Here is a 23,256-nt window from a genome sequence, read left to right on the forward strand (position 1 = left end):
TTTTCAGTGTATTCTCAAGGGAGAGACCTCCCTGAAGACCTTTTTGGTAAAATGAGACTCCTCAAAGTCTAATTGCTTCTTGGCCCAAGATGGAACGTATTAATTTCTCATGTGGCTGACAAGCCTCTTCCATAATTTCGTGTGTTGTGATTTTAATTTCATGTATTTTCCATTTTTTTCTTTGCAGCAGTGTGGAGAAGTGTGAGGACTGTTTGTAATATTTGCCCTTCTTTTCTGCCCTAGTCAACACCCATTATTTTGCATTTTTCTGTGTATGATGTTCCTGTAAATATCTCAGGATGAAACTTGATTTTTTTTTTTTTTTTTAAACAGTAGGACACAGATTCATACAGTCCGTGATCTGTCATCTCCTAGAAATGATAAAACAGCTGCTGAACAGCTACATGAGAAGTCATTCAAGCCTTGCATTGGTACAGTTAATACCTTCTTTACTCACCCTTTGAATTGTATCCCAAATTTTTTGATGCATTGTTCTGTTGTCAGGACCACTTTTGAATTTTAATCCTGTTCTCCACTTAGCTGGCAACATCAGCAGATTTAACAAGCATGCTTTTCATTCCAGTATTGAAATCGATAGGTAATTTTACAGGGTCTAGAAAGATTCTGGCAAAGATCGTTTTGACATGAACTGAATGTTTGCATCAAAATGTGTAAGTTTTGATTAGATTTGAGTGAATTCCAATTTGGATATTAAGAATAACAAGACTTGGTATACTCAGGTTTGTGTCATTGAGTGATGCATCTCTTCTGTCTCCTGTCTGCCCTGTTGTTACCTGTCCCAGAAAGAAGCTGATTGCTTCGTAGTTTTCAATCATGGCACTGCTGTAGTTAGGAGCTGTTTGTCACTTTTATGGTGACACCCAAAAGTGATTTGCCACCTTTTAGGCATGTACAGTGTGTTGGTATCTGCATCCGCAGCCCTGTTCTTCTTTAATTCCCCAGGTGTGTTCGTTATCTTTCAGTTATTGGAAATCCCATCCATCTTCCACAGGTGCCCTGAGACTCTCAACCAGCTTCTTCCCAGGCCCAACCAATTTATTTTACCAGTTTCTATTTTTTATCCCTATTGTACCAGGCTTAGTGTACCCTCTTGCTACGCTGGCACTATGAGCAATCAGGTAGTTTCTTGACATGGGCAGCTGCAAGTTGCAGTATGACAAGTGGTGATCAATACTAGAGAGCATCTCTAGGAGGGACCAATGTACCTACACAGGATCTAGCCTCTAGGTTCAGCATTTCAGTGTAGATTACTTAATCCTTTCCTGGCCTTGGGTCAGCCTCATCTCAGCCCAGGGTAGAGGCATGGACAAGTAAAAGCCTTGGGATGGCATAAAGGTGTGTGATGTTCACAATTTCATGCTTTATCCGGAAGGTGTAGAGTCAGACCTCTTCAGCAGCTTGCTTAGGAGAGACATATTAAACCTGGGAAGTGTGATCAGATGGCACATCCAGTACCCACAAGTACTGCAGGGAGTTCTGCCAGTGCTTTCCTTGTGGAGGGAGGAGTGGCAAAAGGGTGGCAGACACTCTCTTGCTGCCTGTGCATACTTGACACTTCAGCTTTAAACTGGTGAGAAGTCTCTATCCGTTATTGTAAACACAATTTATTTTTAAAGTGCCCAGAACTTTCCATGGAATAATCTTCCCCATATGGTTCATGGTGGGGTTTTAGTCCTTAATGATGTGATGTGCATGTTGTGCAAGTCATCTTTGCAACCCATCAGTGGTGGCTTGGTTTCCTACAACGGGTTGAAGACTGAAGTTAGGATTTTTGTGCTTGCCTTTTTGTTCCCAGTGGAATAATGCAGCTTGTGCCCGATCTCAAGAAGTGGCTCGTGCTTCCTGATGAGAAGAACTGCTTACAGGACCGCCGTAAGGGTACAAGTCTCCTACAACTATTGCCCAGCTGCTCTGCACTGCAGTGTGCAGCAGGACTCCTCCTCCCCATCAAGGGCACTAATTCTGTGTGCTGCCTTCTGTACAAGGGGAAGCCGGAGATGCAAACAAAGCACAAATACATCAAATGAACTGACAGCATAAACATGGGGAAATTGGAGGTAGCATGGCTCGGATTTTTTTTGAGTAACTGGGGTAATAGCAGTAAGTCTGATTCTGAGAGGAGTGTGATTAATCCTGGCATAGATCTGTGTGCTTGCTATTGCTGGGTGCAATGTACTAGTTGTCTGAGCAGCAGTTAAATAACTTCTTGGGAAGAAGAGGCGTGTTAAATGTTGCTTTTTAGTGCTGATGTTTTCAGTTTAACATAACACTGTCAAGAAGCATCAAGTCTGCCAGGAAGTTGGTAGAGAATTTACTTCAAAATCCTTAAAATAACTAAAAGGAAAATAGTGGTATTCTGTAGCTGAAAACCAGAAAAATGTGGTTTTGCTGCATTGCTGTTAACAAAAAGCTGTGCTGAGGCCGATGCTAACAGTGTGAATCAGGATGCAAAGCAAAAGGTGGGCTCCTTCAGAGCATCACTTGAGGTAAATGTTTAATTGGAAATGATTTATTTTTTTTCCTAAACCAAAGCTGTCACAGTGATTGTTATGGGTACTGTTGGTTGCCCAGTGACTGGAAGGTAAGCAAGCAGTGTCAGCACTGAAGGTGCTTTATGAAGAGAGCAGAAAATAAAATAGAAAACTGCTTGTGATTCTCTTTGCTTTATTGGAGTTAGCAGGAACTGTTTTGTTCAAGTGATGTGTAAGTATTACATGAGCAAGGTATTGTTCCTGGTAGCAGGAGATAACTGGGGGAAAAGTACTCTCTGAAAATACCTATAAACCTCTTGATGTCTTAAGTTCTCCCTAGAATACTTTTGGCCTGGGTCTGTATTTAGCAGGGGGGGTGCGGGGGGTATTCTATGTCACCTGGCCACATTTCCAGAGACAGTTTATTGTTAAACTGCAACTGTGATCTGCTGAGCACGATGAGCTGGCACAGCGTGTCTGGGGTTTGTTTCCTGTACTAGCAGGTGAATGCCACTGGTAGATGATGTGACATCTCTGATTTTAGGTGTGACTTTTTGGCAGATAACGTTGGCATTCTCAGTCAGACTGTACCTCCTTTCGAATTCTTGATAGGGATATTTCTATAATTTTCCGCGTAACTCCTAATGATGGATAAGAGTCCAAGAAAAAAGATAAAATACAGACTTTTCCATTATCTTTCAGAATTTGTTAGGGGAAAAAACAATTTCTAAGCTTGATATGCAGCTTGCTACAGGAGGCACTGTCTGCTGATATAAACCACAAAATCTCAGTACCTGGCACACAACTAAATGGGAATTATGGTTCTTATTCCAGTTTTTGAATCATATCTGTCACATAGCTTTTGTATGGATTGAATGTAGTTTTCAGCAGCAGTAAATGTTGGTTTGTTGGGGTTTTTTTAATCTTTTTCTGAGTGTTTCAGAACAGTGGTATTAACCTTTCTGAAGCCAGTGTACTTCACATGCTGGCAAATCTTTGCCCCTCACCAGAGCATCAAACTTCTGTGATGTGCTCTTGAATTTTGCTTGAATAAGTTTGGCATCAGCCCAATTTCCATGAAGAAAGGTAAATATCTGATCTATGCTGTCAGCTGTTGCAGAGACTGCTGCAGCTCTGTGAGGCTTACGGAGACCTTTTAGTGCTCTGCCTGCTTTTCCAGGCAAAAACCAGATCGCTGCTGTTTACTATTATGAACTATAACTGTTGGCAAGCTTTCAGACTGACTTGCTCATCCTACCTCAGAAAACATCTTATAATTCAGTCTGTCTTACTTGTGCCTTTCTCTATCACAGAGTGCAAGGAGTCTTGGTAGTATGGCTTGCACATTGCTAAGTCCCAGAATTGAGTGGTTTTCTCTTGATTTGTCTGTCTCTACAGAAAATATTTAGACTTCTTCCTTCGGGTGTCTAGCAGGTAGGTTTTGGCCTGTCCTGGCTTCAAAGATTGTTGGACAATTAGCAGCCATCTCTTTTTTTTTTTGTTAATACCAGTTATACCAGGGTTTCCCAAGGACCCGGTGCCCATCCAGGTAGATTCCATTTTATGAAAGGCACAAATTGTCATAGTTCTTTCATCATTCAAATAGTTACGAATGCTGTAATTTTTTTTGTAAACTGAACAAAGTCAAATTTGCAGTCACATGTTTGCCAGGTCCACCTACGTGCAGCACCAAGTCTAGTTGTAATCTTGTATTGGTTGTCTGAGTGCTGTGAATTTCGCTTGTGTAGTATTTCTGTGTTAAAGATGTACAGGATGTTCGATGTGGTGTATCTTTTAATGAAATTTCTGCTAGTCTGGTATATGGTTTGATTCTCTACTAGTATTCAAAATATTTGGAAGCTGTGTTCATCTGAGCAGTCCTTGATTGGTTTAACGTTCCTATAATCTGATCAGGAGTTTAAAGCTCGAGTACAGGGAATTCATGGAAATGATGGAATTAATAGGTTTTGTATCCTGCATTTTTATTAATTCTTAATGCAGATTATTCAAATGCTTCTGCATATGTGACATAATCTGTAAGTCTAACTGGCCAGTCAGATTTCAGAAATGCTGCTCCAAAGTGTGTCCTTACAGAAAAGCACTACAGCCTGTGTGCCGTTTGCTCCTGTTAAATGGAGCGTGGTTATATGCAGACATCTGGAGGGTTCCGCTTCAAATGTCCGTTTCTCAAATTGATCTCGAAACCAGCTTGCTCAGTCTTCTTTCTGTGAATATAAGGCTTGTTGTATTTAAGACAGCTTCAGGTAGCACTAAATGCTGTGGAAAACAAAGTACATCTCTATGGATTTCATACTCGATAGCTTCTGCCAGGAGTTGCAGTCAAAAACCAGCTCTTGGACGCATGATAAAATATTGCACGTATGTTGGTTCCTTGGGAGAGCTCACCTAGTTTTAAATTTCCAGAAAGCATGTAAAACAGAAAGGGAAAGTGGGAGGGGTGGAAAGTCTTTCATCTCATTTGAAATGGCAGTTCAGAGATTACTTTTGTCTACATCTTCATATTTCATGTATTTGCTGTCAAAGCCCCTCCTGGCTGTCGTACCTCAGGCAGGGTGAGTAATGGGTTGTCTCCCATCTCCACCGGAGAGGTAGCCCAGGGAGTGAAGTCTTGTTTGGGAATTTTATAATGTGTTGCTGGATCTTAAAGCAAGGTCAAAGAAATGTGCTTATTGCTTGAGGGGGAAAATGAGGAGGTTTCTGATGCAACAAAATGCCTGCAGGAGCTTATTCCACGTTTTTTAGCAGATCCCTGAGACGTGCTACTATGTGGGAAATGGAGCATTTCTGTAGATGGGAAGGGCTGTAAACGTTTTAGCGAACAGAAAACATGAGAAAGCTGTTGTGGGCAAATGGAAGCAAGGAGTCCTGTTCTGAAGTCTAAAACTAGGCCAGCTGGGTTTTTAACAGCTGAAAGAAAAGACTGAGACTGAAACTGCTGTGCTGTCACAAGGTGTGCTAAAACCTGAGGAAGAACTTGCTGCTTGGTGCTCTGTGCTAACTTTGGAAAGGCACTGTGCATTGGAGGACTGGATTGAATTACTCAAACAGTAAGCTTAGAACAGCAAACACTGCAAGACTAATATTATTTCTAAAGGTAAGTGAAGAACAAAGTGTAAGGTGTTTGGTAGAAATAGATGACCAAGCTGCATGTCACATCGCTGTCCTCAGCGGATGTCTTTAGACTTAAGGGCTGATGAACCAGGACTTTTTGCTAGATAAAACTTTGTTTGTGCTAAGGGATTTTCAGCAGTTGAGGTTGAATAAAACTTACTAGCTGAAGGAATTTAAAGTGGGGGAAAAAGTTTTAGTTCAAGCAAGTACTGTTCTAACACCTGATACAAAAAGCTTTCTGCATTAAAAAGTACAGAGTCATGTAAAATCGGGTAATGCTTAAGCAGTAGGCTGTCCTGTCCACCAAGGAGCTGCATGCCTGGCTTTCTGCAAGGAGTGTATTTCCTTAATAGCTCTACAAGCAGCTACCAAGTGTCCCTGGGTGTTCTGCAGAAAAGGCTCTGCTTTGTGTCTGTGTGCACTGATCTGTTCAGCTGGTTCTGGTCTAGCTGTGGTTTAATTAGCTGAAATGGTGTAAGGACTGACCCAGGAGTGCCAGCAGTATTTGTGGCTCTACTTTCTGAAGGAAGCAGGTAGTTTTCATACCCTGAAGTGTGGCTTTCTCAAAGAAAAGCACAAATCTGAACGTGTGGGTTTCAATATTACTGCTCTTTCAGGTGGGAAAGAAGAACATGACGGCCAAGTGGTAGCATTGTGCAGGAAACTGTTAGGTCTGGTTTGAACCTGTCGCTTGGATCTGAGTTGCAACACAGCTGTGAAGATGTACTTGGCTTTTTTGTCTTTGAAAGCACTTAATCACTCCACATGATGTGCTGCCATTTAGTCCTGTTACCTTTTAATAGTTCCTGAAATGTTGAAGGTATGGATTATGTTAATGTAGCTTTTAAATTTTTGATGGACTGAAATAGCTTCAAAAATTAACCTTTTGAAAACACTTGGGTAGATTGCACGGCAGGCTTTTAGCAGCTTTCTTTTTCTAGTAGTATGCTATCTCCTGTTCCAGTAAATGAAGAGCTTTGACTGACCAAGGTTACATTCAGCTTCCTGAACTAGGACGAATGCCTCCAGCTGATGTTGGGGATATTTTTATTTTTCATTAGATCATCTGAAATGCTCAGCTGTTTTCATGCCAGTACGAATGATGGAGGCTGTTTGTGCTGCACGGGTGTTGTACCAATTTGCTGTTCAACACATGCTAATAGATCTCTGACAAACCAAAAAAATAATTTTATTTCTTCATGTGCAGTAAGACTTGATATCTGTTTGTTTATGAAAAGGTTACCTGCATTCAGTGTGGATGGTCCCACAGTCATTAAAACCTAGGTTTCTCTGCAGTGAGAGGGAGGATTCTTCCTGGTTTCTGCCAGTCCTGGCTTCTCTCACATCTCCTGCTTTCCTACCCCCTTGGGTCCTCTAGGTTTTGGAGTACTGGAGAGAAGCTGCCTATAAACGTTTCTTATTTCTGCTTTGCCGTGGCACAGATCGTGACAACTAGGTTGTACCTGAAGTGTGCTTGAGTGTTCCACTGAGTCTACCTCATGTTGCAACTTCCTTTAATAAATAGAGGAATGGTTTCTATTTGCTCTCCCTTTCCCTGTTTGTTTTTTGTTTGTTTTTTTTTTTTTCTTCTGGATTGTTTTGTTGTCTTTGACATTAGTTGTAGGATATAAATGCAAGATACACTTGCTGAGGTGCTAGGATAAATGCAGAGACCTGGGATGGAACAGATGCCCCCTTCAACACTGTCTCCGAAGATCATAGCTTCCTGGGTCTGATCATAGCTCCTTGGTTTAAAAGAAAATAATAAGTCAGCAAAACAAATGTTTGAACAGGGTTTGAGATCTGTACAGCATTATGATTAGCATAGGCGCATCAGCAAATCTTTTTTTTTTTTTCCTTGTGTGTAGAAAACTCTTGGCTTACATCTCCATCCACCCTTTTATTCTGGCTGGAGTCAGACACACTAAATAGTGATTAAACAAAAAATTAAAATTCCATTTTTGTGCATTTGGCGTTTGAACACTGATCAATTGCTTTGGCGGCATGTTAAGTAACAGCATGGTAGACAACAGAAGGGGCTTATTTACAGCAATCTGTCTAAATCCATTTTCAATGTATTGCTTAATATGCCTTTCTACTTTAATTCATTTTCAGTTTTTAAAAAATGAAGTATGGAAACATGCAGGAGATTGCTGGAGAAGTAATCACTCCTTAGTGGTAAACAACTTCCAATTCTTAAAGAAAGTGTGCTTGAGCTGAAATAGAACTTACGGGCTTTCTGTAGGAGTTAATGGATAAAACTCAATGGCTTGTGCACATAGCTTGACTAGATAATCATAATGAACCCTTCATGTTTTGAAATCTCGTTTTTGCACTGCTGTTTACAACTGATCATTTAAAAAACTAAAAGATTTTTGCAAAATGAGAAGCTAAGGTAGAACAAAACAGAAAATTGCAAAGGCTGTAGCCTTGCTGACCTGTTTTATAGGGACAGAAATCCAGATCTGTAATGCAAATTTACTCTAGCCAGGTAGCATTGATAACTGCAGTGTTCAAACAAGGATCACTGTGTTCCACAGTTAAAATGCAGATAAGGGGGGGATGTGCTGGTGAGGTTTGGACAAAAATGTTTTGTCTCCTGCTATGCAATTAGAATTATTGAGAAATTAGCATAAAAGTGAAAACTGACATGAAATACACCATTACAGATAAGGCACAGCTCCCCACAGATGAGATGCTTGTTTAACAGTTAAAGCAAAAGTCAGTCCTAGGAAACTTGCTGTGTTTTGCAGATTGCTTAGATATCGCAGTCTAGAGCGTCTGTTGAAGGGGTATCATCAAGTTATGTAATTTGCATAATTGAGTCAAATCCCATGCAGCATCCCTGAAGGAAACCACTAAAAATAGCAACATTCTGGTCCCTGTATGCTGTGTCTGGATTTCAAAAGCTCAGACATCTTTTACAAAGAGGGAAAAAAAAGGGGGGGGGGGGAAGGGTCTTCCAAAATAACATCAATGTCAGCAACCTGCCCATGTTCACAGTGAGAGAGACTCTGAGCACATATATGCATATCTTCCCTCTGCCCATGATGGCATGCTGCCTGCAACTTTACACACTGCTCTGCTAATAGTGATGACATGAGCATAAAAACTGTAGTTGAGGGGGGGAAGGCAGTGTTTTATTGTTCGCGCTGGTTTTGGTAGTCTGCTGAAATTGTTGGTCTTGAAAGTGTGATTCTTAACAAGAAATACGATGCTAATCGGCCTGCTGGAGCTACACCTTCCCTTCAGGGCTCTGTGGATCGCGGGTGCCGACAAGGTCACTGAAGCAAAGACACTGATATTCACTTTCTAGCACTGAGAGTCACTTCAAAATTAATGTTCAGACATTGTTGACAGAACTTGTCAGTGACTCACAGCAGACTTTTCAGATATGGTGTTTCAATAGCAATGTGCAAAACCAATGTAAGCGTTGTATGTTTGCTTGCGAGGGATGCAGTTAGAAATATTCTAACCTCTTAACATTTACTCAAGTTGAATTAAATTTAATGGAGCATTTCTGAATTAGTTTGACTAATGAAACTCTTCTGCCCAAGACCAAAAAAACTCCAGAATGCAGCATGTCTGCCCTGACCATCTGCAGCCATGTCTACCCTTCAAGATTTTCAAAGCCACTTGAGAGGTACGTCAGTCCAACAGAGATTAACGTTGTGTTTATCTCGTGTGAATCACATTTGGCTTTAGTTGTACAATGAGCACTGCAGGCAGAGGAACGGATGAGTTACCTTCCACAGTCCTCATTTTACTTTGCTGGTGCCAACATGAAAAAAAGTTGGCCCTTTTAAGTCTCCACAACTGAGCACTGTACAGAGCCTGTTCCTCAGGACTTAAGGATCGGTAACTTATTCCATGTGCCTCCAAAGTCCAACACTACAGTTTGGAAAGGTCTGGATAACTGATGCGTGTACTCCATAGTTTCCCCTCTTGCCTAATTTAAAGTTTACAAATTACTGAAGTTTTTCACTTGACATGTGTGGCCTTGACAGGCTTTAGCTTAGCCCAGCTCAAAGATATTTTCATGCGTAAATTATTTTGGGTCTGAGAGAAGTAACACATTTATCTACTAGACTTTCTGCTGTCCACCTGCCTGATTTGGGCTCTGTACATAATACAGCAGCAGTCTCTGATTTCTTCTTTTTTCCTTTTTTTAACAGCACTGGAGGATAGCGTGCTACTGCCTGCTTTCACTTGGTATTGCAGTGTTTAAATCGCTTGTCGGGCTCTTGCTTGCTCTGAGGGTATTTAAATGCACGTTGCTGACCTTTCTGAAGAATGGCTTGAAGCTGTGCAGAAAATTCACTTCCCTATTCACATTATCCTGTGTTGAGCACACAAACACAAGAGCGACTCCAGCCCTGAGCCTGGGGGTGCTCACCCTGAGCAGGGATAGCTGGAACTGCTTTTTAATGGCTTTAGATTGCTGCTTGGCCTGATGAGCGCTGGCTGCTTTGGTGGTACAGCTTTGTAATGGTGTGAGATACCCCTCCTGAAACAGCCGATAGCCCAGTGGTGTGGCTTCCCTCCAGAGGATGCTGGAGATGTTGGTGTGAATCCTTTGAGGTGTCCTTCAAACTTGTCTCCCGTCTCCTGAGAGCTGTTGTGGAGGGCAGCTCAAGATCCATCCTGTTAGTGTATTTTGAAAGGAGAGCAATCCACACAGGTACCCTCAGCAGTGGATGGGTGTCTTCTAAGGGATGTTTTCAGGCTAGAGTTCAGAGGGAATGGGTGTGCCTCTGCAATCGTAGTTTAAGTTGCCTGAGTCCCAAAGAGTCAGGGGATTTAGAACACACTTACCAGTGTTCTGTTAGGCAGCTTGGATGTCTCTTTGCTGGTGGGTCTCTCTTTTCCTCTCTTTCTTCAGCGTGCCTGACTTCCCCTGGTCACTTCACAGGGACTTGGCATAGGGTGCTGGGTTACCACATGCAGTATGGGTAATCATGAGGCTCAGAGTCTCTCTCCGAGTCTCCCTGTGTGGCTCCTTTTAGATGTAGTCCCTAGACACTCTTACAGTGCTCTTCAGTGGTGGGTGGGATTTCTAGAGTAACTGCTGGTAAGGGGTTTACACGTGTTAAATTGCCACAAATGGCAGAAGGGATAGTGGCGTTGTAAACGATTCTCCTAGTGTACTCATTCAGTCTGGAGTGCTATAAACAAGAGACAAAAGAGACTTAAAATATCGAGGTTTCAGACTTGCCAGTTGTTCCTGTGCCCAGTATGACACTTGTGCACGAGTTTAGTTCGCAGAAAGTTGGCAAAACTCTCCTGGCAAGGAGGTGCTCTGGTCTGTGAGAGATTTCCAGGACTTTTCCTGGCAGGGGAGTATCCTGGAGAGGAAACTGGCTGGTAAACAGGCCTGGCAAAGCAGGGATCTTGCAAAACAGAGGCAAAAATGTCACAGAATGGTAGTGTGCTCTGTGGGTTATTTAGTGGGGATGATCGGGAGGGTGGCGTGTTGTCTGAAAAATTCAAAACCACTGTGGTGGCCAGACAAGTAGGTGTGCTGGACTGTTGCGGTAGCGCAGGGTGGCTGCTTCATGGTGCTGAAAATTTGATCTGTTTTACACCAAAAATAACCAAGCTGCCACTTCTCCTGACTGTCTGTCACACAGCTGTCATCCAGACGCGCTCACATAAGTTGGCTTGAGTTAGCAAAAGTCAGGTAGAGTTTGCATAAATTATTTGTGTGAACATTAGGCCAGACAGAGCCATGGGTAGATGCTGGAGTTGGGTTTGCCTGCCCCTCACCCATGCTGTGCCCTGGCTCACCGCACCCTGAGGGAGCATCTCAAACCACCTCTGCTACACTCACAAAGCACAAGCAGCAGCAAGCTCCTGCGGTGGAGCAAATGTGAGGTTTCTGGCTGGTGGTGGCATTATACCCTACATGTTTTTCAAGGTGATCTGTGATTGTGTTGCTGCCACCAGCCTCAGATTGACCCAAGGACTAGCTGCATGCTCGTCCACTGTGTTCATTTGCCCTCCCAAGTGCTTTCTTGCACGTACTTCTTGACACTTAAAAGTACTTTTTCAATATCAGCAGGTAGAAATTCACATAGGAACAGTGGTGTTTAATGGGATGGCTAGGAAACCACGAGGCAAGTTAAGCAATTTAGTTTGATACCTGTATCTGGTGAGTTCAGGGGAGCCCTTCCAGAAAGAGTGAGTGTGAGTTTTTGCCACAGCTCTGTTGCTCTGGAGCTGCTCTTACCTTCTCCTGCGTGATGGGAATTGGTGAGGCTTTTGCAGTGCTTCTCATAAAACCTCTTTCCCTCAGCAAATGCGAGTCTTCAACATGTGCATTCGGAGGTGAACTGAAGACATTGGATTGCTGGTGGCGGTCTTCATTTTATGTCCTGATAGGTGCAGAGTGAAATTCAGGAAGGTACACCACCAGTTTCTGTATTTGAACAGAAGTAAGGATTTAGAAGACTAGAGTTCATGTGCTATAGGGACAGTAATTAACAACATAAAAATGAGCTATTGCTTTCGATTCATATAACTTAATAAAGAACTGATGATGAAGATGAAGAAAATCAAGGAATCATGGGGTAAACGAAAGAAATCAAGTACGCCATCTAAATATAGCTCCAATGGGATTGGTTTTTTTAAAGTGGTTGCTTTTCTTGTGTGTGTAACGGTCCTTTCCTGCTAACCAGCCTTTTCTGGCAGTTGTGTGGTTTTCAGCACTGTTAATCGCATCCCGTAGTGTGGTCCTGCTCTTCCCGTGCTGCTCTGAGTTCCTTTCCCTCCATCTTCCTGCATCATAAGTATTTTTCAAGGAATGTCCTTGTTAGTTCCAGGTGGCACAAGTGGAAGTTCCTTAATACTTGTTCACATCATGAACTAACTGTGTGACTGACTGCTTGTCCATCCCGAGTGCCCATCAGCTCTCCTTCAGCAAAAATAAAATTAAATGGCAGGGAGCAGGAACAGGAATGCTCTGAGTATTGATGTTAGTTAATTGAAATGTGTAACTGAGTGTCTGGTTTCATGGATGAAACTTGACTTCTGCCAGGTATGTTACCATCTGCAAAATGTCAAGAGGCTGAGAGTAAATCATTTTATGATCTGTGATTCAGAGGATCTAGATTGATTTAAAATCTCTTATGTGGAAAAAAAAATGTTCTAATAGTTCACAGGCCAGCTTTTAATCAGATTGGGATCTATTATTTTTAGACCACTGGTTTATTACAACCAGCACAACTCAAGGTTTTCATGCAGTTCCTTTGCTAAGGGTTACCACCCATAACAGAGCAGGCAGAGCACAACATGTACCTGCCTTCAGCCATTCCAGTTCACTTTGACATCTCAGCTGAAACCCGTCTTCACTGATGGTTTTGTAAGCCAGTACACAGGGCACCCTTCCTGCTGACTTGTAGAAGAGGGGTGTTACAATGGGGATAATCTGCAGAACCTCACAGCAAGGTTCACCAGAGCTCATCTGTCAGACTGCAGTGAGGTGAACTGCAACAGGCTGAAGTCTAGTGCCTTGGAATAACAAGTAAAATGTCCAAATGTCCTATTTTCCCAAGACAAATCTAGGCATGAAAGTTAGGAGTTTGTAATTTAACTGTGTCCCAGATGCCAAAGATGCCTGATAACCTGCACTGTTGCTATGCCAACCGTTGCTTTTTTGGTGGTTGTTTGGTTTGATTGACCCATTAGTGAGACTTTAAACCTCTTACCCTCCAAGAAGGGAAGCTTTTTTTCTGTCTAGGAAATTCTAGCCTGTGGAGTTCTCTCCGTAGGTCATGAGGAATTAAAAGGGAAAAACCTTTAAGTACTTCATGTAACTACTTCTGCAGTAATGATGCTACAAATGACTTGCATTTATACTCTATACCAGCATATTACAACATAACTGAAAGTTCATTCTCAGAGAAGATGTTCCCTTCTTGACCATAAAACCTTCTTCAATATTTTATATAAATATATATCTCCCTTGGATTTTGAGGATGTCAGTATTTGAGATGTATCATGTTTTTCTTTCCACACACCATAGTCTCTCTGATCCTGAATTTACCCCATCTTTCATTTGCTAACTTGTTTCCAAAGCACCTGTTGCTTTTGAATTTCAGGAACAACACTGTGAAAAGGGGAGCTCTAACTGGGTTCAGTGCAGGCTCATGCCTTGTGTAAAATTTGCTAAGTTGAGCAGCAAGAGTCTTAATAAATGACCTTTTAAATCTTATTTTGATTTTATTCAGGTGTAGTAGTGTGCTCATTAATAATGATCCTGCAATAGGTCCCCCATTACAGCTTTTTTGTTAATTAAATGGGACGTAAGATGTATTGGATGTTTTCAAAATGAAAATGGGAGTTTTTAATAGATTGCCTGATTAACAATACTGGTCTTGCATACATGATGGTGCCCTGAAAAAAATACCACTTAACAGCTACAGATAAAGTACTCTCCTTAGGCAAGCAAAACTTGCTTCCTCCCTCACCCCTTTCAGGCTAAAAACTACTTGCTTGTGATGGTCTTACCTTAAGAAAGGTGTTTCATTTCCTCTTACAGGAAGAGAAGGCTGTTAAGGAAAGGTTTCATATGTTGTATATTTAATATATCCATTCTTTTGTTTAAAAGGCATCATACATGAGACAAAAGAAAGACCCTTACTTTGGTGATGGACAAAGGAAGAAGGATTGGCATAACAAAGAAGCTATAAGGAGGGACTCTGAGCGTGTAGGTATGTAAGATTACTATAAAAATGTTTTAATACAGATTGTAATTTAGTTTGATTTCATTTGGTAGGCTGAGTGCAGAACAGCATGTTCAACTTCAGGGTCAAGATGATGTCCTTGATATGATGCAACAGTTCTTGTGTGTTAATTCCAGCGAAATCCTTTTTTCCCCAACTCCACAATAACCATTTTGAGATGAAAATATATTGGTAACATCTTGGTATTTTTAGGATAGGTGCAGTATTGATTTTTAAAAAACTTAACAAAAAATGCATGCCTGTACCTCTCCCAAAAATGGGAGTTCCAGAAAGGAAGAGGGATTAAAAAAGTGTTCTAGATTATAATGTCCATGCAAGTTTTAGTCCGTAGTTCTTGGTTTTGTCTTGCATTGCATAAAAGGGCCCATTTTGAACATCACAGCTTTATACTAGTCTGTCTGCAAGGGGTCTACCTCCTCTGTGCAAGAGCTCAGGTTGTTAAATATACATATCCATCTGTGCTGAAAAAAGCAACAGTGATGAGGTATTCAAACCATATGTATTCTTCCTGCAGTGAAACAAAAATCATTCTGTAGATCTCCACAGTGTTGCCATAGCCCCTTCATCTGTTTCTGATGTTAGAAGGAAGACTTTTAACTTCTCCAGTTTGCACAGCTGAGTGGTTTGTAGCAAAACTACTTATCAAATAAAATTGTTAGGCTGACATGGTTGACCCAGTGCTAAATATGACATAGAGCACAAAACTAATGAAGGCATTTTCAAAGGGCTACAAGATGACTATTCTTTTGATATACGGATTAGTTTCTGGCCAGTTAAGCACCAATTAGTAGTAATGACGCATGTTTACTTTCTGTCTATCCATAGGAAATGGAGAACAGGGAAAACCTTACCCAATGACTGATGCAGAGCGTGTGGACCAGGCATACAGGGAAAACGGCTTTAATATCTTTGTGAGTGATAAAATTTCTCTGAATCGTTCCCTTCCAGACATCAGACATCCAAAGTGAGTATATAGTTTGCGTTTCTACAAGTGAAAGTTTGCAAGCCCTCAATTACCACATCTGCAGGAGTGTGCTCTTTTTTATTATGGATTCTCATACCCTTGTACATCAAATACAGTCCTTTCACAGCTGGATCCTGCTGTCTCCTTAATAAAGAACAGTGTAGAGTAATTGCAGCAGGAAATAGAGGAGACCAAATCTGGGGAAAAAAAATCCCCTTTTGATTCCAAAAGACTTAAAATTACCAAAAATTTGCAGCCCTGTGCAGAAGAGATCTTGAACTTAACCCAGAGGTGGCTACTTCCTTCACCTCTCACAACATGACAGTTCAGTCCCTGAGCCCACTGCCATAGCCAGCAGCTTTTAGCAACTAATAAGGTGGAGCTATTTCTTTCTGTAGAGGAAGCTGATGTAAATGTCCAACTTGGTTGACAAGTGCCCTAAGTGTAGTCAGGTGATGACTTTGTCACTAAACACTCTGTCCAGTTTTTATGTTGGCCACTAGCTGGAAATGACCATGAAATGCTCAGAAGCAGAACAAGATTTGAGTAGCTCCACTCAACTATGTGTGAAGAGTTTTATCAGAAATCCTTCTGACTTGTCGATTAGTTTCTTAGACATCTTCCTCCTAAAAACCTCATCAAGGTTTCCTTAGGGTGATGTCAAACTGGATTTTGTGCAAGCCAGGAGGAGTTTTTCGTTTACAAAAGTGCTTCAGTTTGTATAAACAAGGGTTAAGTCTGAAGCTGAGAGGTTTTTAAATGCTGTTTGTGTGGTTCTTAATCTGAAAGCATTGTTAGACATTTGAATGGAAACTTGTTTTGTGTAAAATTGTTTTTATCACAATTTAGTGAATCTGAATTCAACATCTACTTTATTCATGAGATATAATTTTCAAAAGTCAGGCTTTATAATTTGTTAGCTGCACATTTGAAAGATTACCTCTTCAGCTGTCACAGCAAACGAATCAAATACACTGGCTTGACACTCTCTTTCAATATATACTCATAAACCGCAGTAGTGAGTATAGCTCCATAAATATTTTAGGCATGCAGCTCAAATGTTTAAATGTAGAGATAAATCAGGTAACTGAAGATGCTTGTTGATCAGCCCATACTCAAGCTCTAGGAAATACAGTTTGAGTTTGCTACCCTAAATTATACCTGGCTTCCATTTACAGGGGCTGCCACGGGCTCTGAGAATTTAATCATCAGACAATGCCAGTATTTCCTCATCTGAGGATTTAATATTACCTCACATTCCCCATTGTTTCCCAGAGTTGCTGACCCCTTGTTGCTAATTCCGCTATTTAAACTTTTTAAAAATGTGAAACTTCTAACTTCAGTCCCCAGTTAAAATTAGTAAGTGAAGTGTCTGGGTCACCAACAGCTTAAACTGCGATTAATGATGTTGCTGCAGCTGGTTTGCCTGCACACCCTTTCCCCCAGTGTAGCGAGTTATAATTGTGGAGGTCTCAAGGAGAGGATAAACAGCAGGTGTGTAATGGATGCTAGGTTTAGCTGGGTGGAGAGTGGGGTTATGTATACGGAGATTTGCAGCAAAGGAATTCTGAACTGAAAAGGCCTGTTGTGCATTCTCTGTGCCCATTAAAAAAGATATATTTGAAGTGGTATGGTTTGTGTTAGTTGGGAGGTTGATGAGGGCAATTTATAATGAAGTTAGGCTGAGACAAAGTCTGTAAAGAGCATTCTAGAAAGAAGGGAGCTGTGTTTTAGAGCACTTTACCTAGCCTTTTACATACAATAATAGAGATAATAGAGACTTTGTCCTTTGGAGATGTGCCCGTAGGCAGCAGGAGTGTAAGGAGAACTGAGGAATAATGCAGCACCTCTCCTGTCCTGAGCATTGGGGCCACAGCTGGGATTCTCCCCAACAGCTGGCCTCGGTGGGGAAGGACAAAGCAGCAGCCAATGTGTTTGCTCACTTCTGAGATGGTGTGTGTGGACCTTGATATATCAAAGAGTGTGTCTCCTCTGCTTTCTGTTAATCGTGGGAATCGAGGGGCTGAGGGAGGGCGTGTACTGGATCTACCTGGCGCACGCGTACGGTTGTTTGTTTCAACAGTCATGTCTTTCCCTGCTAACATTTCCTTTAAGTGCTTCTGGGTTTTTTAATGTTAAATACTAATTTTGTAGGTCTTACAAAGCAATTGTAGATGTGGTGGCTGGAGGGAAATAATTTTTCTCCGTGCTTAATGGTTAAACTTAATAGCTAAAGTTTCCCATTTGTTAAAGTTGGTCAGAAAATGAGAATTGCCGTTTAAGAAGAGTTAAAGAGATTTGGGGGCTCTTGCTTCAGATTGGAAGAGAATTATAGCTAGTAGCTATCGTGGAAGAAGGTTAAAATTGCAATGCCAAGGGCTGGATGAAAGCAGTCCATGCAGCTTTATTCTGCATCTTGCATCTGTGCATTGCAGCTATAGCCTGCAAGCTCTTGGCAGCACCCCAAGACAATTCATTAGACCCCAGAATAAGCTACTGTCCTTTCACGCAGGCACCACAGTCACTTCCTGTAATCACAGATTTATTGAGCTTGTATAACATAGGTGCATCCTTCTCCATTCCCTGGGGAAGGTACCAGGGAAAAGCTGCTACTGCCAGAGCCACTTTTGTTTCCATCTGCCCTTCCGGGGAGCAGGGAGGGAATTACCTGCATGCATTCACTGTGTTGTGCATGAAGCCTGGCCAGGTGCCTGGGAGGAGGGTGTCTGCAAATCAGCTCTGGTGCAGGCTCTGCAAGATCCAGTGGGTCAGGGCAGGGAGCGGAGTATGGCCTCCCTCCCCTGCTAGAGGAAAGAGGGCAGCCTGCCCTGCTGGCAGTGTCAGCAATATATTCTAAAAATCTCTATTCATGTAGCCACCTCTGCCTGTTTTGCACTGGACACGTGAGGTTCTGAGAATGAAATAGATTTTTGTCCCCTAGTGAACAGCTGCTGGGTATTTTTTAACTACAATTGTTCGTTGTATGGCTTTAGATCTTACATCTTTAACAACGTTCAAACTCCACTGATAGTCACACCTGCAGGAAAATAAGCGCTGCACTTATTGCTGCAGTTTGAATTTTCTTTCTGAAATTGCCTTGAAAACACTTACACAAGGCAAGATAACGTTACCCCTGTTTCAGAATTAAGATTAAAGCTGTGGGGATACACCCCCAAATTCAAGGGTGAATACATACAGGGACTCTGCAGAGCTGACTCTCCAGCCTTATCCAAGTTCTGCAGTGCTTTGTGTTCAAAGCCCAGCTTTCTTAACTTCTGTCCGCAGAACTGATCCCAGGTGTCAAACTAGACCTGCTGAAAAATAGGGAAGACAAGATTGATTGGTTAGGAAAAGTATGATTTGAGTAATTTGTCCAGCATGACGAAGGAAGCCTTTGATAAAGGTTGGAGGCTGATCTATTAATTAGGAAGGTGGGTTTGTTTATGGAGCAGCTCTTGTCATGCAATTATCCTGTCTCTTCTATCTATAGTTCAGAAAAGCTTGAACTTCTGGGACTGTTTAGGGAAGGTGTTATCATACAAAATCCTTATTTCCTGCACACTTCATTTAAAAATTTTGGATGACAGTTATATACGTGATTAGAGTGATTTTCTTCTCTGAAAACTGGGAACAAACAAGCTTAAGCCAATGTACTGATTGTGCCTAGAACAGATACATTCAACTTCTGAAACAACTTTGTAGAAATCCCTCTTCATCATGATCTTTGAGGTGTAAGGACAGGAAAAACAAGATTTTTTGAGAATTCTGTATCCTAAGCTATACTTGCAGTTTCCTTTAAAGGCCATTTCAGCACCTAATAGATCTCACTGACTTTGTGTCACTTAAGTGTCATTTACTGGCCATTAACAGTCCCCACTTCATTTGGAATTGGCCCAGTAGTCTAGATCAGGTCAACACTGGCTTGATAAGTGGGGTTTTTTTCAGGCATTTTGCATCAATTTGAGGAGTAAAGTATGAACTAAGTTACTTAATGGTAATTAATATGGAAGTGCTGGTGGGTTTTGGTACCGTCTTTTAACCTTACTCTATCTATGTCCAGCTGCAAGAATAAGCTGTACCTGGAGAAGCTTCCAAACACTAGCGTGATAATACCGTTCCACAACGAAGGATGGTCCTCTCTCCTCCGGACAGTGCACAGTGTCCTAAACCGCTCCCCTCCTGAGCTGATAGCAGAGATCGTGCTGGTCGATGACTTCAGTGACAGAGGTATGATAATTTGTATGTAACAACTCCATCTATGTTTACCTGCCTAAGGGATCGATTAGCTTGCAAATAGGTGTATAATGACTTGAGGTTTTTTGCTTGCCAGCAGCAGAGCTCTGGTGAACCTTGCTTCAGTACATTTGAAAGGTCAAAAGTCTAGCAAAAAACTCATGTTCTATATTCAGTTTGTGCTGGTTTAGCTGCTGATGGCACGGCTGTCCTGCATTTTGGACAATGTGAATAAACAGGGAAGCTGGTTTTAATATTCTCCTAAGGGCCTGTGTAGCCCTTAACATTTGACCCCGAGGTTAAATGTTTGATGCTTGGAATAAAAAAAAAAAAAGACAGGGAAATAGCTCACTCCTCATGTTCTGCTTTTTTCATTCTAGACACAGAAAATGGTAAAAGAAGCCTTGATAAAAGGTTTCCACCTCAGACTGCCTATGATTTGGCTTGCTTTTCTCCTGAATTTTGTGCTCCTGAAAAGTAGATCTGCAGCATCCAAAACTTTGACTGCTCTTGATTGCTGAGTTGCTTGCGAGTACCCTCCTTATTTTGCACTGCATTGCTGGGAGTAGCCATTTTGGATTGGGTTTAAGTGCTACATGCAAAAATGTGTAGTTGCTGGCATAATGCATCACCACAAATGGAACAACCACTTGTAATTGCAGCAGCAATGAGTAGATGTAGTTGCTGAATTTACTTGTTCTGTAGCAGAAAGACAAGGGATCTTTTTCTCTGAACCATTTAAATGCTATGTGATATACAATAAGCTAGACTTCCTCTTGTAGTTTGTACCCTTGCCATGGTGGAAGAGGCAATCAAGGGAAGGAGGAATTAATGCCTCTATCATGTAGACATTGCATAGCTAGAAGGATCACATGGAAGGTCCTCTGAAGTAGCTGGTGTTCTCCTGTGTTGAACAGTGACATTAAAGCGTTATGATCAGATCTAGCAACTCTAGCTTCTCCTTTAGAATTACTAAGACTATTTAGCTTTATGACCTGCAGGGTTCAAGAGTCCTGCCACTGAAATTACTCAATGGGGGGAAAAGAGATACTAAAGGATACACCTCCAAAAATCTGACGTGTAGCAAGCTCCTAAAATGAGCTTGGAAACAAGCTTGTGAGTATTTAGCATCCTGACCTGTACTGACTTTCAAATAAGCACTACCCAACCCTATAGTATTTGTTCTAAAGCACGTCTCTAATTAGTTCCCAAGCAAGGCATGCTGGTTTGAACAAGTCAATGTTATATGAAATAAGTATTTCTTTAGAGGATTTTCAGACTAAGCTTGGGAGAAAAAAAAAAAAACACACACCCTCCTAACAATGTCTCTTTATTGCTACTCAGTGTAGAAGCAAATTAGACAAGCTCATGCTGTAACCACAGCTGAATTGTACAAACAAGTTTCTTTTGAGAGAAGTGGAAGTAATGAAATCTGGTTTCCTGTGGATCTATTTTCCTTGTTCTCTAGAAGTGCCCTTCTGACCAGGCGAAAGAGCACTCCTGGCTCTCTCACCCCTGCTCCTCGTCAGTCTGTACACGTGCTGTTCATCCGGCTCACTCTTGCTCTGTTCCACCTGCCTCTGATAAGATGCAAGCTCTTCTCCGTCAGTCATCCATCTTTCATACAAAGGTTGCAAGAAGTAGCTGAGATTAATTTGTGTGCAGCATCTATTTATAGATGGATATAAAAGACTACTGGTGTTGGACAGTGAGATAAATTGTCAAGGGAGGAGAATGACATGCAGGCAAAGAGAGTGCTAATAAAACCCTTCTCTTATTTTTTTTTTCTTTTAACCAGTGTTTTCCTGCTAGCTCGGTTGATCTATGCATGTTGGGACAATTACTGGTTAGGATGAAAGACTTTTCCTTCACTGCTGTCAGTTCTGTATCTGCACTGTAGCATTTCCTGCTGGCTGCTGCTCCTTTTCCAGCAGTCAGTGTTCTTCCTTAACCACACTGGGGTTGGCTTCCACATCCCCTGCTGGGTTTAAATAGATCCGTAGTCTTCAGGAGGCTGTTAAGTCCTAAGCATGTGATCTTGACTTGAAAGGCTACTGGTTACAAATTTCTGGTTTTAATTTATCTGTTGTATGTATTTAAAAAAAACCAAACCAAACAAGCAACAAACACTTCAACCCAGTACCTGAGAACTGATAATTTAACGCATCAAACTGAACTTCATGAAGAAATGGAGGTTCCAGCAAAACTTTGACTTCACATGTTGTACGTTTGAAAAGGGCACATTCTTGGATTTGTACTGTTAGGCCACTGCTCTGGTTGTCTGTTTCTTATGATTAAATCAGGCAGGTGATGCAAACCCTGGGTCCAAGCTGATGATCAACACCACTGTGTCGCAGAACCAGTGAGCAGTAAAAATAATGAGCAGTAAAAAGAATGAGGAGAACTTTCTTGATTTTCTTCAAAAATCATAAATGATTAGTCCTCTGCATTGTCTACAAGGTGGAATGCTGTGCTTCTGTTTCAAATGCTGGTCCCACAAATTTGTAGCAGCATCTTTCTTCTGAAATTATAGACTCACTGTTGGACGTAGTGATAGGAGAGGACACATTTGAGATCAGAGAGGCATAGTATGAACAGTAAATGTCAGCAAAGAGATCAGTAAACAGTCATAAACTCCAGTGAAAGCAAAAGATGAAAAGGATAATCGCTCAATAAAAATCTATTATTAATTTTTTTTCATCGAGAGGTTACCCTGACAAGATAAAATATCATATACTCTGCTGTACCTCATGATGGCCTTTCACTTGAGGGTTGTCTAAACAGACCTCTAGCATTTTAAAAACTCTTTAAAAAGACTAACCTTCAAGAACTTGTCTTTCCCTGGCAAGGAGACAATATTCCTCTTGCTAGCATATGTTGTGTACTGACCTGTGTTGGGGTTAAACATACTGGGCTTTGCCAGGCTGCCCCTGAGGTTCTGTTAGTGTTCCTCTCTTTCTGCTATTGCACTGGTCTCTGTAGGTGGTGATGTTAGTGCCAATCCATCAGCCTCTTTCACCTGTGTGTCTCATTCATGGAGAATCTTTGCTTCACATGAAGTAGAGGGCTTTGCTAATAATAGAAATAGTAAGTATGGAAACCTGGCTACTGCACATATCAGTGTTTTTTTCTGACAGATGTTACTTTAATATGTTTTTCCTCTATTTTTAAGCTTGAGAGTAAGGAATTTTTTGTGTGACTAGGAAAAGAGTTGAGAAGTTGGCTGACAAAGTGATAGGAGAGTGAAGACAGATTTCTGGGTTAGTTGGTGGCAGCTGTGGTCTGCAGCATACCTGAGAGGCAGCTGGGTTGCTTTGCATTATTGGAGCTCTTGCACAGATGAATCATCATCTGGAAGTGTCAACAGCCATTTATTTCTTAATTTGTTTGAAAGAGACAATTCTGTGACCTTTAGCAATAAACATTTTTCAACCAAAAAAGGCTGACAGCAAATCTTAACAGCGAGCAGCAAAAGCTTTACGAGTGGTGTTTTTGAAATGTTTCCTTTGCTTTGTATTTGAAAAATCAAAATGTGCTGGAACAGCTTGCTGTCTAGAAATTTTTTTGCGTGCCTGTAGTACAATGCAAATGATCAAAATCTGGCCTTACTTCAGACAAATTTAGTGCTGGATTCCCCATCGGCCACAGTGCTCTGGGAAAGGCTACCTGTCGGTGGGATCAGTCCAATGCA

General features: G+C 41.5%; 1 protein-coding gene across 5 annotated transcripts in view; it reads left to right on the plus strand.

Annotated features, from left to right (window-relative positions):
* Nucleotides 1-23,256, plus strand: part of GALNT10 (polypeptide N-acetylgalactosaminyltransferase 10) — an 88,043-nt gene that overhangs the window by 27,963 nt on the left and 36,824 nt on the right. For 4 of the 5 annotated variants that reach the window (XR_012625002.1, XR_012625003.1, XM_074838654.1 and 1 more), the window contains exons 2-4: nt 14,233-14,335; nt 15,194-15,332; nt 19,393-19,559. Coding sequence is in view for 3 of the 5 variants with exons in the window: in XM_074838654.1 (XP_074694755.1) it covers nt 14,233-14,335; nt 15,194-15,332; nt 19,393-19,559 (409 nt within the window). In the remaining 2 variants the exon portion in view is untranslated. Of the gene's footprint in view, nt 1-9,244; nt 9,268-14,232; nt 14,336-15,193; nt 15,333-19,392; nt 19,560-23,256 lie in introns of those variants that run through there. The other variant, XM_074838656.1, reaches the window with a different exon arrangement.

The sequence above is a fragment of the Strix aluco genome, chromosome 13, assembly GCF_031877795.1.
Source record: "Strix aluco isolate bStrAlu1 chromosome 13, bStrAlu1.hap1, whole genome shotgun sequence".
Lineage (NCBI taxonomy): Eukaryota > Metazoa > Chordata > Aves > Strigiformes > Strigidae > Strix > Strix aluco.